Raw genomic sequence first — 17,517 nt, 5'->3', positions numbered from 1 at the left:
CACTGCTACAGTATAGCAAAACATAGGCAGCTCTTTGGAGTAGTGTAAAATGGCAGAGAAGGGCTGAAGGTAATCTTGGCAGATGAAGTGAAACTCCTTGCTACAGATGATGTCTCTTCTTTGTTTGGATTTTCCTAAGCTCCGGCTCGTATGTTATCTTTTATTAGGTGGCTGTGGACTACTGTGAGCAGTGAATACATTAATATGCAACATATTTCTGCTTGTAGTTTTTCAGAACAGTAAGTAGCACGAGGTATTCATAAGCTGTAGGGTATTTATGCAAGTAGGAAAGGGATGCATTAAACAAATACTTTTTTTTATTAATAAGGTAGACTGCACCTTTTTCTCTGCGTAGCTTCACAAATCTTGTAATTTTGTGTGTGGCATTCACCTTGTTTGGTTTGTTTAAATTAATCTTTTGCCCTTGCACTTACCATTTAATTCATGTTTGTAAAGCATTTAGGATGTGTAAAGAACGGGAGGCAAACTTATTTTTGTTTGTTATTCTTACTGGCCTTGATCCTTCTTCTTGGAGCAGTCTCCCACTCGTGGTGCACCAAGGTCACCCCTACATGTGAGTCCACTGTCATTTCTATGCTTTTTGGCCAGTAATTCATCTCAATAAAAATCGCCACAGAGAAAGTGACAACAGCCTGGAAAAAAAAGCCTTCCAGAATAGTATGTTCATGGTGGGTCTTCATGATCAATTTTAAGCAGATTCTGCGGGGCTGAACAAACTGATGTCACCTGGCAAAGGTGGCAGAGGATTTCTGTTGAAGGGGACGAGGAATCAGTTCCCTGAGTTGGGATCCCAGGCTGTGTCTGTATCCACGAGACCTAGAGAGCACTCACCTACCTTTGAAAAAGCAAGCCGTGTTGAGGTGTTATCTTCAACCGAACCCTCTGCCCTCTTAGTGGGAGTTAAGGATTCAGTGCCCTTTTCTAAATGAGTTGATATGTCTTGGCAGGTGTCACTGACACCATTTACTTTCTCAATAATAGCCTGGAACGTCTTAGGGCTGCATGTGGGCTGTTGCTGTGTGTGTAAGGGCTGCTTTGTTCGCCTCCAGTCACTGTGTTGCTGGCCACTAGCTTACTTCTCTAGCCAGTGCTGTGGGGTACTTTGAGGAAGAACAGTTAGTGTGAAACCAAGTTCTGGTCTCAAAAAATGTGTTTCCCTTTCAGAAGTATTTCTTGTCCCTGCCTTCGTAATTGAGCCTTATAATATTCTTTATAATTTCAATTTTTTTTCTTGCCTAATTTGTTCAGTTCTCATCCCCTGCCCTTGCTGCAAACCGTTCCTCCTGCAAACCCTTCCTCCCACAAACCCAGTAGCGCTTTATGTGAACCTACAACAACTGTGATCCAAAAAAGCAGTGTGCCTTTCAGGCCAGTGGAGCAATATAACGAAGCACCCAGTTCATCAAACTGTTGATTTAATCTTCTGAACACAAGAAGAATAATCTCCAGTATAGTTTTCTGAAATAGGCTGATAACATCCATCCTAATCATCCAGATCACTTCCCAGTCGCTCAGGCTGTCTGTCCAGGGCTGTGCCGACGTTGTCTTTCAGGCGGCAGTGGCTCTAGCAGTCTCTCAGGGCACAGCCTTTGATATTTAGAGAACTGAAGATTTTGTCCTGTGCACGTGTTAAATTTCTGAATGGGAACAAAATGAAAAAAGAACAAACCTGAAATTGTCATCTGAGCCCGTTCTGACCTCCCATCCTCTTCCTCTTTTCAGTTATTCACAGACATTAAATGTCATGCTGGGGGAGGAGGAGGGAGTACGGCATCCCTATTTCTTCTTTCCGCTGGTATCAGTTAGAGCTGAACAGCATCTAGAGGAGGCTGTCTTCCTAATGCTTCTCTGTCGTCTCCCTGTCTGCAGGGAGAGGTTGCTTCGTTGTTGCTGTTGGCCAACTTGCAAACTCACTTCCAGTACCCTGTGCTCAATTCACCTATTTAATGGCTGTTTTTGCTGAAAGCTTGTAAAGTTTAGTAGTTAATATACCTCAGTACACCAGCTTTTAGAGATCAGATAAATTGATTGGTAATTTGATGAACTCAAAGAACATCTATAATAGGGTAAATAAAATGTGTTAGATGTCAGCGCTGCCTCTCTGCCGTCTCTGCAGTGTGTATGTTCTCCCTTCAATATGTGTTGACTGATGTACAGTACATTACATCAAATTACAAGCAGCCTCTATGCAAACAGCAACTAAGTGTTTGCTTCCTCTTCAGTCTGGACGATAAGTGTAGAGATGCATTTGCAGTCTGTGTGCTGAAGGGTGAACTGTCAGAGCCTTACGGTGATTTTGTTTCCCTGGCATTTAGAGTACCTTTGCAGAAGGAGAGAATGATGCTTATGGGCTGCTTCGTCTTGGAGGAATCCGTCCTCAGGCTCGACTTGTGAAATAAATGTGGCAATGTGTGGTTTGAACTTAGTGTCTTAACACTGAATTTAGCAGCTGAATTTAGATAACAATCTGGTATCTGGTCTTATCAGTGTATCACTATGAAGACTTGTTAAAGGCAGAACAAAAAGACCTAGAATGTGATCTTGTCTCTTTGTTACAACTCAAGACCAGAGTATTTGTCAAGTCTAGTCCAAAAAGAGCAAAACAAGGCGTGCTTTTGTCCTCTGAGAGCTTTCCCCATTATCTAATATTTCTGATACCCTCCCTCTCCATTTTTTATTCAACCCAATTTTCCCTTCGTTTCATTCATTTTCTTACTGCCTAATAGTTTAAATTTCTGTTTTCTTCCTCTTTGTGCTGTTTATATGCTTGTTTATAAGCAGAATGATATTTATAAATGCGTGTATATACAGGTAGCACTGCTACCAGTAAAACCAGTGCTACTTTTCTAATGGAAAGCAACGCTTGCATGCACATATGTACATACACATGCGTGCACACACGCACTGTCTGTGTCTCACCTATTTTTACTGTGCTGTAGTTGTACCTTAGCACGAACTACATATCCTGCTGCAATAAATATCAGTGCTGCCTGTTATTTCTGTGTAATTTGCCAACCAGTGTACAATTAATTTTTGGCTCTGTTATTGCAGTATTGGCTATTTTATGAAACTGTAGAGAGTTAACACAGTGAATTGATTAGATATGTTCCAGGCCTTAGACTGGAGTCTGTGTGTCTGCTGGGATTTGGATGATTGAAGCTTGCACTTCTCTTAGGATATTCCAGATTTAGACTTAGTCTTGGAAATTGTTTCAGGTAGACAAAACTTCCTTGTGTATGTGGAATCCACTTGCATAAGAGCATGGGGAATGTGAGATTTCTATTTCAGCCTGCAGCGGTCCTTCCACATGTGGCAGGAAAAAAGGCATCACTATTATGACTTAAAAATAAAGCCAAGGCCTGGGCTTGTTTTGAAAAGGTCCTTAAAATTATGGCTCTGCCCTTACAGAATATGCTGTCATCATGTTAATGGAAAATATGGCTAATAATTACTCTGTAAATTGGGCAGACTCCACAGAACATCTCAAATTTGTGTTGAATTAAGTAGTCCAGAGATCAGACTTTAAAAAGGGACTACTCCGTATTTACAGTGGCTGTACCTTCTGAAGTGAGTGTGTTTAGTAGTTTACTGTGGGTGTGTTAAATACATGTTTCATGACAGCCTAGGGCCACTTCTCTGAAGGTTTTTCCCCATCTGCCAGTCATTTTAAAAAACATAAATAAAAGAGCTACTCCAATTTCTTGAACATATAATGCACATTCCCAAGAGACCAGAGTGACTCAGAAGTAGCTTGTAAATAACATGTTTTAATGTTCTTAAATATATGTGCACCATCAGGCTCACCGTGAGGTCCTGAGCAGCTGCAAATGGTATTTGCTTCGTCTGTCACAGAATCTCCTGATCCCAGGATGATGAGTGGTGGGGTTTTTGTTTGCTTGTTTTTGGGATTAGCTGGTGGTTTGGCTATGTATTCTGCTGCACCAAGAATGATCCCAATCGCAATTTACCGTTAAACACCTTGACTCTAATGAGGATTACCTGGCTCACCCATTCGCAGCCCAGCCCCATTGTAAATAAATATGAAATAATGACTAATTTTTTTTTTTATTTTTAATAAATATAGTTAACATACATCTCATATGCACTAGAACTGTCTGGGAGTCGAACCCTGACAAATGTGGAGAGGAGAGTTTTGCTCTGGTAGGTATTCACTAGTGGAGTAGCCATCAGATAAAAGATGCTGCCCTGTGCAGAGGGCAGCAACAGCAAGGAATGGCCGCAGAGCCAGAAAACGCTGAGAGGCCACTTAATCTGTGCCAGTCTCCAAGAGGCCACAGAGGAGCGAGAGATGGGAGAAGGAAATGTGGGAGCTGAGATAAAACTCTTAAGCCTCTGATTTGAGAAGACTTGTAATAACTAGGTTATTTTACGAAAAGAGCTAGCTTTGCTTTTCCTTCTCAATTACTGCATTTCAGGTCTTTTCATAAGAAAAAAGGCTTAATTCCTTCTCCTTCCTTCTCCCTCCCCATTCTTCTGAACAGAAGCCAAATCTTTGCTTACGTCATTTCGAGCTGCAAGGTTGCTGTGAGCTTGCATGCCTGGGTCAATCGAGGAGTGCTTGGATTTTTTTTTTCTCCCTACAGATGTCTTATGATGTATTGGATGGTATACAGAAATAATCTAATTTGCCCAGACATGCAGCAAGCCTTGAACTGGCTGGGCTGTGGTTCTTGAAACAGAGAAGACGACTCATATGGGCGTGTAAAAATGCTGTATTGTGTGCCCGCCTGGGCATGTATATTAATTTTTTAACTTCATTTTTCATAATAGTTATGTATACCACAAAATTTCCTTTGGCTGTTTAGGGAATTAAGTGTAGTATATGAGACCTTTCACCTCTAGGTCATTTGTTGAGATACAGCTTCTGTTAGCAGCAGCAAAAAGCCATTACTTCCTGATGGCTAATCACTCATTCGTGTGGCACCGAGATAGCTCTTCCTCCAGTTAGAGGCAAGGGTTTGTTGCAGGAAGAACAACAGAAAAAATATAATTGTGTCCTAGCTGTTGATTTCTATGACAGGCAAAGGGTGTCCCAGTGAGGAACACAGAGTTTGTCCTTGCTGGCTGAAAATAGGACAGTGCTGGGTTATAAGTTTGTTGTGTGTTCAGTTGTTCTGTGGAGAGGATTTGGTGCTGGGTCTGCAGTGTTTGTGGTGTTTGGTTTTTTCCCCTCCTGTTGTTCCCCAGGAAAAGTATAGTTCTGTCCCTTCTTTGTGTTCCTGTTGTCTGATTTCTGAGCCCAAGCTGTCCCCAGTTGAAGGGCTAGGATTTTTTGTTTGGTCTTGTCCAGTAGATAGAGGTAAAAAACTGATACTGTTTTCATGAGCCTGAAAAAATCCACTTATAACACTATTTCCCAAGCCTTTTCTTGTTACAAAGTTTATCAGCTACAGCAACAAACCCCCGATAATTACCATGCTTATACCAAAATATTTCTTTTGGCGCTTTAAGCCTGCTTTTCTTTCTTCCTCATTTAGTCCCAATGTCAAGGTCTGTTGTTGTTTGCATGTAGTATCCCTTACTGTTAGAGATGGCGTTTAGAGATCAAATTCTGAGAGTAGATTTAGCTTGCATCTATGGGTGTATGGTGCACCACACGTGACATTTTTCCATTTGTTCCTGAGATGCCTTGGCAGCAAGACTTTACGAGAGTTTCCTGGTTTAATGTTAATAAGTAATTATTCCTATTATTCTGTAAGGGGCTAAAAGTGAGAAATGCCTTGTTCCCTTTCCTCCGCCTGGATTCTGTAATGAAAGTATGATACTAAGCTGGTGGTGACCAAAAGCTATTGAAGGCCACGGGTGACATCATGCACCAGGGTTGTGACAGTCATCGACTGTGAAGGAGTGGTCTCTGCTGGAGTATGGGAATGAAGCATTTGTGTGGCTGCCTCTGCTCTCTGTGGGTGTTTGATTTTCATGTTAATATTTACGTCTCAATAGCCCCGCTGTGAAAATGCCTCTCTCCACCTGATTGGCAGTCTGTGGTCCTTCTGGGCTTGTCTTTAGAGACTTCACAAGCTCTTTGCCAGCTACGGAGATGTCTCTTCAATGCCTTGTCCTCTTCAGAGGAGGCGAAACCGCTCTGTTAAAAACTGTGCGAAAGAGAAGATCACTAAAAGCAGAGGGAATGAGACTGCCAAATGATGGAAAGGAAATTGCTTACAAATATTTTCTGATTTCTTTCTTATCCATTTTACCATCCCTTCTCCTTTGTCCTCCTTGGCTTTTTTATCTTAGGATAAACATTGTATTTATTTTCTGTTTACTGTGTGGTGAATTTCAATCCATTTTGAATAGCAAAATAAATATAGAAAGATACTAATGTTCTTTTCTCTGGCATAACTGATGCCTTGCAGGGAGAACTGGAGGTTATGTGACAGTGGTATTGTAAAGGCAGGCCAAAGGAATCTGTGTTAATCCATTTTCTTTTTTTTGTTATCAGTGTTTCATTTTATATTTTACTTTCCTTTTTAAGTAATAATTCATACTTCTTGGTAGAAAGAGCCTAATAACTTTTTTTGCCAGCTGTAAAATAAATATACAGTTGCTTTATAATGTTTGTCCAAGTATTACTAATAAAGGGGAATGACATCAAGTTATCCTTGTAAAACTACTTTTGAGCTGTGGAGCTGGGAACTTCTTCCAGGTATTCATTAACTGAGATTTCTGGCTCACTGGAACATAAGTGAACATTGTCCTAATTTAAAAAGTGAGACCCTAATGTTTAAGGTTAGTATTTTCTATAATAGCTTTTGTTACTTCACTTTTTTTGGTTGTCTGGGTATGGTATATTTCTTCAGATGTGCTGATTACCCATAACTTGAGCTTGAAATTTTGAATAATGAGCTCCTGAGCATCTCCAGACAGAGCCGCGAGCCAGTAGGCACTTCTGAAAGTATGGATTTGTCTGTGTCATTAACTGTGTACAGTGACCTGTAAAGTCCTAGCGGTCTTTTTGGCTGTAATCATTAAACCAGTCTCTCCTACAGGATAAAATGGGAAGAGAAGCTGCAAGCATAGTGAGAGAACCCTGGCTGAAAATACAAATGTCTTCAGAAAATGCTCTGGGAGTAATAATAATAAAGAAAAAGTATGGTGGCAAAATAAATTGCTGCTGATATAATTTTTCTTCCTCTCCCAAGTTTGCCTCTAGTATGGCAGTTTTTCTCCCTTCGATAAATAAATGCAAAGATGAGAATTGCTGCCAAAAACTGTCACATTTCTGGAACTTTCAGCCCCTGATTATTCACATTAAGCCTCCCCCCCCCCCCGCAGTACAGTATTCTGAATATGTACACCCACCATTCTGTCAGATCTGTGCAGTCTGCGTCTGGTTCATCTTCTGTGTCTTTGATGTGCTCCATAACGTAGGCAAAGAGAGGTCTGATAGTCTCTCTAAAAACCTGACAGTTTGTGTGACAATCTGTCCACGAATCCACAGGCTCCTTGTCAACCAAATGAGCCTTTGAATATCAGAGGTTTTCGGAACAGTGCTTGCAGCATTGCATATGCACTAAGGGGAGAGTACAACAGGCTTCCTTGTAACCTGAGAGATGTCTGCATTTTCCTTAATCATTCCAGGGACATCTCATCATTGCTTGTTGGCTGGTTCTCAGCCCCGCACATGTCGGGGTTATTTAGCAAAGCTTGATTTACTGGAAACTGAACATGGAGAATAATTTGCAGTTGGGGGTGGAGGAAAAACCCTGGGAGGGGGTGGAATATGCAGGCTTTGGTATACTTCTGTTTTTTGGTCGTTTTTTGTTTGTTTCTTATAGTGACTCTCTTCCTTGTAGTTCCCTTTACACATGCAAGTGCATGGATGTGATGCATTTTCTTCAGTGTTCTCTGGTCCTCCTGCACATCCTTCTGCCTTGGGTCCCTGCTATTCTGGCTTCCTCTGGGAATCCAGTGAATTGCATTCCTTAGCTACCTGTTGTGGAAAAGGATGGGGTCATGAATATAATTTAGATTTTTAAAATTGGGACAGGAACTGTTAACTGGGCCAGCTGCTGCAGTTTATAAATGGGGCTTAGGGATATTCTCAGCAGAGAAAGCCGGGAGTTTTAGCTGCAGCATGCCCGTCCGAGGTGGTGGGAGTTCTGTTGGAGGCTCTGTCAAATACCAGCTTTGGCATGATGGCATCAAACCTTAGCTATAATGTTCCTCCCTTCCCGAAATAAGCTCCTGTGATGGGCCTGACAGGGGAATGTACTTAGTATCTTTTTTTAATGTATGACAAGTACTTGATGACTGCCAATTTTCTGTGTTTTGTTTTTTGGGTGGTTTTTTTTTTTTTTCTTTTTTCCCTCTGAAGTGCTGGTCAGCCTCCTAGTGAAACTTTCAGCTGCATACCTTGGCACTCTTGATATTCTGGCAATTGCCGCCTTTCTCTCTTCTCCCCTTCCATTAGCACTGATTCTCTGCATGCCTGTCACTCTCTCGGACAATGCCCAGTTTTTAGAGGCAGTGTCCTGTGATCTAGGAGTTCGTCCTGGTTATGTGATGAATCAGCTGATAGGACCCAGGTATCACTACAGGACTAGTTGTGCAGCTGCCCAGCCTGGGCGCAGGGATTTAGCAGGCATTGCCATGCCCTTGAAGTCATGAGCACTACGTTGCCTGTGCAGATCAGCCAGATGTAGGACTTCTCTGAAGCAGATACTGAAAACCCTTGATGTTTAATCAATGCCTGGGAAGCCTGTTTACCTGCACTTGTCAGGTATAATTGATTCGGGCATTTACTGTGAATTCCTCACCTAAGACTTCTCGCTCCTATATTAAACTTCCAGCTAGGAGGAGAGTGGAGCGATACTCTCCTACAACAGTTTTAGCACTAATCTGGCCTTTCATGTTGCTGTTGCTGTCCTTGTCAGAAAGCCTGGGTTGCCTGCTCGCATTTTATGGCCTTTCTCTTTGAAGGTGCTTTTACTTTCCAGAGTTTGTGTTTAAAGAATTATTAATGCTTTATTTGCAGTCTTTCAGAACAGTGTGCTTTAAAGTGACCTCGTATAAACGCAGTGTTTAATTCTTTCTGGGGATTTTTTGCTCCTTCTTCCCCTTATAATCGCCTCTGTAGTAATAATTTCTTTGTTGCTGGCTGTCTTTCTGAGTTGAAGATAACATGAGGCTTTTCTGCATGTTTCCAGCGAGGCACTTGCAGCTCTTTGGAGAAGTTGCTAATACCATCTTTCTGTGGGGTAACTGTTTTAATTGGACTCTTCCCAGGGTACCTTCGTAGAGACAGTCTGACTCTGGCATGCCGTCTTGGTCTGGGTCTGTCAACCCGTTTTCACCCAGATGGAGTGTCTCGGTGTGGGACCTGGTTCTGGGAAGTCCTGGGGTGTGTAGCTTTGTTTGATTCACTGTGCGCTTTAGGGGCTGTAGCTTAACCTTTTTGTGCCTAGCTTGTTATCCACAGGATAAACACAGCTGTGGTCCTTCTCCCCAGCTCTGCTTCCTCAAGTTTTGTGGAGATTGGTATTTTGTGGGATTTTATCTTTGAGCAGCTGTCTAGGTATGCTACAGAATTCATATTTTGCTTTCAACTCGGTATAATATTGCAGTCATGAGAAGATCTGTTCAAACAGGAATATACTTCTGCCCATGACTAGTTTAACTTTCCTGTGTTGTTACTGTGGACATTGCTCTCTTTCTGTCTTCTCTGAATCTTAATCCAAAATTTATGATCTCACAGCTTATTGCCGAAGGAAAGAATAGAATGACATAAATTCAATGCTCTCATTTCATTATTGGTCTCAGCGGGAGGAGTGGATGAACCCACACACGAACAGCAAACAACAGAACTGTGTTTAGAAGTTGGCTTTGGCTGAAAAAAATCTTTTTTCTGTATCAGCAAGCTGTTTGTAGTTGCTTGCATCTTTCCTCTATTACCTTTTGAGAAAAAAACATTTGAATTCACATAAAGCAGTTTAACCCTTGGCTTCTATGCTCTCATGATATGCTTTATGTGCATATTTCTCTTCCTTGTTAATTGGCTTCTATGTGTATGTGCACTTGTGCTTGATAGGAAGGAGAAAATGTGAATGATCTCTTTTAGCTAAATGCTAGCTGATACCAACAAGCAGGCTGAGCAGGAACTCGGGAGGGGCAAGCTCAGGAGGTGAAGAGGTTGCTTCTTGCAGTGTGTCCTGAAATTCCCAAACTCTCTGTTTTCGACCAGAGTTGATAGCAGTGATTGATTGTGTAGGTTGATTTTAACAGATTCAAAGGGTTGTCCAGTGAACAGATCAGTTCAGCTCATCTGCCTCTGTACCTGCAGCAGGGGTGCAGGTAGACGGGGTAATTTTTCAAATCTGTTAGGAGCCATTTGCATGTGACTTCTGGGCAACGAGATTGAACAACCTGATTTATAGTGCGTGTGAACCAGCGACCTGGTGAGGTGTGTGATGCCTGAGTGTAGCTTTGCTTCCCTTGGGCAGTGCTGTGAGCAATGGCCGTTCCCAAAGCCTGCACTAACCAAAGTTTTCTGCAGCTTCCCGCTGTTCCTCGTGGCAGCAGCTGTGTCCAGGGCACACACGTGTTCCCTGTCCCCAAGTGTGTGTGGGCAGGTGACAGTTGCACTGCTTTATCAGGATGGTGTGAGGTCTTATTTCTGGCTTCAGAAGCAGCTGGAAGCAGGAATTTGAACGTCTCCCAGTTGACATTTGATCCATGAGAAGTAACCTCTGCCTGCCTTTCTCCTTTCTCTCCCAAATTTGCGGTGTTTCCTACTCCTGGGACACACCGTGTATTCCCCCTGCCATGTGGCACGGCCTCTCGTGCTCCTTTCGGTTCGGGTGGTGCTTGCGCTGGGAGGTTTGCTGGAAGCTGGCGAGCACGGACGTCAGGAGAGGGGATCGAAGCAACGCGTCTGTCAGGTGCGAGGCAGATTGTACCATCTAATCCCCCGGCTGTCGTCTGCAGCATTTGTCAAGGCCTCCACTGGCCTGCTCCGTTTCATCAGAGGTATCGCTAGCATTCATCTAGGCTGGCAGCATTTCAACAGCTGTTAATCCTCTTTGTATCTTTAAACACTGTGACCACTGACAAGCTTCTATACGCTGAGGTGTCAAAATATCTCAAGATAGCTGTGGTGATGGTGGTTGGGTTTTGTTTTTTTTTTTTAATCCAAACACCTTCTGATCTATTGACCCAGACTGAACCTGATGGAGAAATGTGTCCTGGTGTCAGGTTTTTGCTGCTGCTGCTTGATGTTCACAAAGAATTTCATCTAAAATCTGATTAATTTCCAGTTCCTTATGCTCACGTTGCTCGGTTTTCTGTTTTACATGTTACTGCAAGTAGTGTATGTTTCACTGAAGTTGTAAGGAATGTGATTTAATGTCAATGTGAGAATGAGCTGGCAGGGTTTTCTCTTTATGCTTCAATTAGTTTCCCTCCTGAAATAACCCTGAGAACTCTGTCTTCTACTATATTGTTTTCTTACTTTCTTTGCTATATGTTGTGGAAAGGGCCTGGGCAGCATAGCAAGGTGTAGTAGTGAGTGTTGGAGTTTCTCTGCATGTTTGCAGCCAAGGAGGAATGTTGAATTAAAATTACTCCAAATTTAGGTCTGAGTTTTAAAACTGATTTCCTTTGGAGGGGGAATTTTTAGTGCAAGGGTTTTTTTAGGAAGAGTGAGGGAGCAAGGATATAGCAGCAAATCCGTTGTAGAAAAGCAGCAGGGTAAAGGAAAGTGATTCTCTTGGTCTTTAGGCTCTAGTTATGTATTTTTCTAACTTCTCGGTGTTTTTATTATTTGCTACGAACCATCATTTAATAGCAGGGGAAAATCTTTCAAACTAACATTTCTTTGTTTAGTTTGTTTGTCCTCTCTGGAGAGCGCTCTCCCCATATGACAAAGCTCTGATGTTCTGAAGTTGGCTCCCCTAAGGCTCAGCTTTATTGAGAGAAGTGAAACATTTTAGGTGGTTCATTCATTCTTTCTGTGTCTCTTGTTATTTGAGCCCTTATGGTGTCCTTTGGTCATGTTTTTAAACTTATTTCTGCAACTAAGACTGCCAGGAGCTTTATTTAATAATAGTTGAGGTTTCATGTTGAACTTTTTCTTTGAGCTGCCATTTTATCTCAAGCATCAAATATTGTGAGAGTAAATTAAAAGCAGCGTTGGTGTCTTGTAATTTTGTGTTGAATGTTCTCTGTTTTACTGTGCAACTGAATATCGTTTTATGAAGCTAAAGGGCTTCACTAAGGCTATGGGCAGCTCAGACTTTGTTTCAAGTGCAAATACTGCACCTTAATCCTGCTGAATAGCTCTTGTGTGTGGGCGGCTCTGCTGAAGTCACGGGAAGTGCATAGGTGGTTCCTGGCTTGGTTCCTCATTTGCAACCTTATTATAAAGTCCTAGATTTTTGTAGGCCATTGGAACATTATCCCCTGCCATAGTGTGGTAGGTAAAATACTGAAAACAAAGCAGATCTTGCATGTGAAGTTGTACAGATGAGGATACGTGGAAGATTATTCTCTGTGAGTAGAAGTCCCAAATCACAGAACCTGCCATGACTGTGCCCATGCTGAAAGGCCTGTCTGTTGCCAATTTAGCCCATTTGTTGCTCGTTTAGTGTTTAGGACAAAAGTGAATGTGACTTTCTCCAGGTAGGAAAGGGCCTAGAGGCCAAGGAAAACCTGTTTAACCAGTCTGCTTGTTGAACAAACTCAGGTTTAAATGGCAAAACTCTGTTTTTCTTACTTGGGGAAGCATTTAAAGATACTGATTCATAGCATTGGAAATACTGCTTCATTGGTTTTTAGGGTTTTTGAGGGGGAGGGGGGAAGAAGGCAGCAGAGAGGTCTGATTCAAAGGCAAGAGGCCCATTTGGATCACAGGCAAAGATGTTTCCTTTTCATTTTTAAAGCTCAGCAGCTTTCATCTTCAGGTTGAAGGTCTTCTGTACCCCTCCTTGATCTTCACATCGTGCCATGTGCCTTGTGGTTTCTTTGAGGCCAGGTCTCTCCTCCTTTCTCTCACTGAGATTCTTGCCTCTCCATTCAGGTTCTCACTTGCCTGCTTTCATCAGCTTTAGGATCCAGAGCTATTTCATACCGGTTTCTTGCCCAGCTATTTTTGTCCATGTTTGTAATTGATGTTGTTGAAGATGAGGCTGACCATAGTACTAGGCAGTTGAACTCTCTCTAATAAACTAGGCAAGGTTGTGCCACAACCACTTTAATCGACAGTGCAACCAGCAAATGAATCTGTTGGCTATTTTTTCTTTCTTTAGGTGGGTTAAATGCCAACCTCATGCTGGGTCTCACGTACAACATATTTGTTCCTGTTTTCCTCTCCCGCTGCTGTTTCACTGCAGAGTGCTGCAGGCTAATAGTATCTGACGGGGCTACTTCCTATTGCCTGAAAAATGTTTAATTTTACTACCTTGCTTTCTCTCTTTCTCAGTTTCTCTCATTTTGATCTCTCAAATGCAGTCCCTTTGAGAAATCAGACAGTATGAAATATGAAAATTGCTTGGGTAGTAATTGGCGAAACGGTGAGACTTATGAAACCCATGGAGATAACGCTTACATCTACTTATTCACATTATTTAATTTTTAATGGCAAATTTAATTAATGAAGCACAGGTCTTGTGGTTTTATGTGTGAACAAGTAACAGCAGGGAGCTCAAAGTCATGAGGTCTGTTTACAGGACAGAGAAAAAGGCTCCATTAAAAGCTGAACTTTTCATTATAGGAAGGAGAAAAATGGGTTTAATAGCATAGAAGTTTGACCATTATGTAACAGGTAAATAAACGAAAACATTAATGACAATTTGCTGGCAAAGTGCATTTTGAAGTGGTTACTCCTCCATGATTTCTCAGTTTAAGTCTGTCTCCTAGGTCAAAGTTTGGAAAAGCAAAGTCTGTTCTGTGGTTTTTTCGGTATGTGACACAAATTCAGGCACCAGAGATAAAACGCTTAAATATAGCACCTTGAAGCCTAGGCTCTGAAAACCTGTATAAACCTTCCAATTAGCTAAGCTTCACACAACTTCAGTGATACAGGCAGCTGTTATCCCTCGCTTGCAGATGGAAAATGGTGACTTGCCCAAGATTGCAGAAGTGGCAGAGCCACTAATAGAAATTGAGTTATATCTGTCCTTTCCTTTTTCTAACCACTGAACAATATGTGTCGTCTCATCATGCGCAGGACCACAGCTGCATTTATGGGAAAATAAATGAAGAAGGGCAAGAATAGTATTCTATATAAAATGACCAAATTTGGGGAGAGACGAGATAGCGGCTAGAATCGGCCCTAAATGAGTAGCTGTCCTCACTTTCAATACCATTTTGTCACTTTTTTGATTGATTATTACATATTTTCTGCATGTGCCTTTTCAGACTAAGGGCCTTGCAGATGAGCTTTGAGTGAGGCAATTGCAGCTATTTCAGTATAAAGTCCAGAGGCTTTGCCTAAAGCAGCTTTATCAGCAGTTTAGTGACACAAGACCTTGCAGTGAAGTCGCTGGGGGTGTGCAGCCGTTCCCTTCTGCTGTTTGTGCTTGGGAGGCTTGTAAGTGCAACCGAGAGGAGGAATTCATCCTCCATATTCAGCGGCTGAGCAGTTGTGAACTAAAACTCTTTCTGTGCAAGCTCAGGAGAATATAATGCAAACCTCTTAAGCCCTGCAGCAAGACACTCCAGACTCTGTTTGGCAGTGCCTTAACTGATACCTGATACGCCTCTCTGTGTTGTTAAAAGGGAAACAGGCTGCATAATTTTCTTTTAAAGAATAAGTAACATAAGTAGAAGCACTGAAATGTAAAATGGATTTTTCCAGTGCTAGCAGCCAATTTGGATACTTGCATGTCAGTAACTTACAAGATCCTTCACAACAATTAATGAAAAAAGAGAACAAAACACAACTGAACTCAAAATAACTCGGTGCTGGAAACACCTTGTTTTTGTGGTTACATGGAATAATCAAAGCTGATGGTTGGTTTGTTAGTGACCTTTTTCCCCTCTTTCGCTTCACAAAGGTGAACTGCAGAATGGAGGACGTGTTGTGGCCTTGATGCATTTTGCTGAAAATAAAATCAACTTTTAAGCATTTTTTGTGTGCTTTGAACTGAATATGCTGTTTGTTGTTGGAAATCATTATTAATTATAGAAGATAACTATGTGATGGGATAAGATCTGAAACGCCTTTAGTTTTTAGAGCTGAGCATTATATTCTTTGTTTCAGAACGCAGAGATCTACAAGCTGACATCTGAGCAGTACCAGGAGGCAGCCATCAAGGCAGAGGAGTGGATAAAGTGAGGAGCCATTTTTGTTCTTTTCAGCAGTTCCAGTTGCATTTCATAATGCTGTGTGTGCAGCCTCTGGATATTCCTGTAAACAGAGTGTGAAGTTACCTCCTGTGAGGTATTTAGGGGGCTGAGGAGTTGTAAGCTAGTATCCTCTCTTTCTGTGCCAAGCTTGACAAAATTTAGTATAAAGTTGTTAGATCTTGCAAGGGAGAATGAGGGAGAAGACATGGACTTTGAAAATTCACATTAAATAGGAATATTTACTAGAGTTTTCAAAATGGCAATGGAACGTTTAATCTGTTCAAACTGTGACCCAGTGTTTTTAATCTACACGTTGCAGCATTGGGCTAGTGCATGGGAGTAGGAAGAATCTAAAGTTTTCATTGTCCAGGGAAGAAAAAGGTAAATCATCTAAATCTTAGCCCTGTAAATTTCAATCAAAATAGTGTTGTAATTATCATGAATGTTTTCTTAGAATGGATGCAATGATTTTTCTGGCCTTTTTTATTGGCCTTGGCACAATTAGCAGACCTTTAATGTTGTCTTTTTACCATGAGCATATTTAGTGTCTAAATTCCATTTGTATTTGCCAGTAGTGTTACATAGCTTATTGTTCCACATGCACTAACAGCTGTCCAAGAAAAAATATTTTCTATAATTCTTTAATATTAATGAGTCCAAAGCAATTACACTGTCAAGAGCAGCACTCGGATCTCAGTTGGGTAAACAGTTGGCCAACATGCAGTAAACTGGAGTAGCAACATATGTAGTCCAGTTGGGTCCAGTCCAGACTGTATGATACTTAATTGCATAAATAGATAATATAGTAGTGATGAATATGTTAGTGGGGTGTGCAGTATATTGTGCTGTCTTTATTTAAAATTATGTTTGGCTGCCAAAGCATCACATAACCTGTTGTAATTTCACATTTTTGTTTGGACAGTCAAGCAATAAGTTGCTAAAGAAGCCAAAGCAAGGCAGCTAACACATAGCGTGCATTTTCATGCAGTTTTCCATAGTAGAATTCTAAATTCTGTTTTTAAATAAAATTTAAAAAATTCATAGGACATGAAGTTCTGACAGTCTTTGATCAGTTCAGTCTTTTCTTGGATTTGCTTCTGCAGATGTGTGATCAGTTGTTGGAAACACATGTAGCAATGTTTTATCCTTGTGACTTTGTAAAGGAAGAGATTGGGACCTTGGATTATGTTCTTTACTTGCTATTACAGACTGTAACTAACCTATTTTTTATAGTAGTCTTAAGTGTGGTTCCTGAGGTTTCAGTTTCATTTGGTCTCTTCTGTTTCTTGTGGAGATTGTCGTGGTTTAACCCCAGCCAGCAACTAAGCGCCACACAGCCACTCACTCCCTCCCCCCTGGTGGGATGGGGGAGAGAATCAGAAGACTAAAAGTGAGGAAACTCGTGGGTTGAGATAAGAACAGTTTAACAGGTAAAGCAGAAGCTGCGTGTGCAAGCAAAGCAAAACAAGGCATTAATTCACTGCTTCCCATCAGCAGGCAGGTGTTCAGGCATCTCCAGGAAAGCGGGGCTCCATCACGCAGAACAGTTACTTGGGAAAACAAATGCCATCACTTCAAACGTCCCTCCCTTCCTTCTTCTTCCCCCAGCTTTATATGCTGAGCATGACATCATAGGGTATGGAATATCCCTTTGGGCAGTTGGGGCCAGCTGTCCCAGCTGTGTCCCCTCTCAGCTTCTTGTGCACCCCCAGCCTACTCGCTGGTGGGGTGGGGTGAGGAGCAGAGAAGGCCTTGACTCTGTGTAAGCACTGCTCAGTAATAAGGAACGCATCCCTGTATTATCAACACTGTTTCCAGCACAAATACAAAACATAGCCCCATACCAGCTACTATGAAGAAAATTTACTCTATCCCAGCCAAAACAAGCACAGAGATGAAGACTGCTAATGTAGGAAACTCAGGAATGAAGCCATTTCTCATAAAGGTTAGTGGCTGAGACCAATGCAAATGCTAATGACTTCTTTCAAGATTCAGAAGATGTGTTTATGGTCTCTTAGGGGTTCCTTCCCCTTTTCTTTGAGCCTTCATCATCTACCAGTCCCTTGCTTCTGGCCTTATTGTACAATGCCCTTCTGTTTGAAGGCCATATGAACTTGAGCCATCATAAAGGGACAGATTCTTTAGGCTGTTTTCCTTGCAGCCGAAAGAGACACCTGCCCTCATGTA

The 17,517-nt window shown here is 41.7% G+C and overlaps 1 protein-coding gene across 1 annotated transcript in view; it reads left to right on the top strand.

Moving 5' to 3' along the window:
• The window catches only part of CHCHD6 (coiled-coil-helix-coiled-coil-helix domain containing 6), a 115,632-nt gene that overhangs the window by 45,998 nt on the left and 52,117 nt on the right, over positions 1-17,517 (top strand). Inside the window, exon 6 of the mRNA XM_050904664.1 lies at positions 15,245-15,315. Within this exon, the coding sequence (XP_050760621.1) occupies positions 15,245-15,315 (71 nt within the window). The remainder of the gene's footprint in view (positions 1-15,244; positions 15,316-17,517) is intronic.

This window comes from Gymnogyps californianus, chromosome 13, assembly GCF_018139145.2.
Source record: "Gymnogyps californianus isolate 813 chromosome 13, ASM1813914v2, whole genome shotgun sequence".
Classification (NCBI taxonomy): Eukaryota; Metazoa; Chordata; class Aves; order Accipitriformes; family Cathartidae; genus Gymnogyps; species Gymnogyps californianus.
This window is presented reverse-complemented; position numbering and strand designations above follow the sequence as displayed.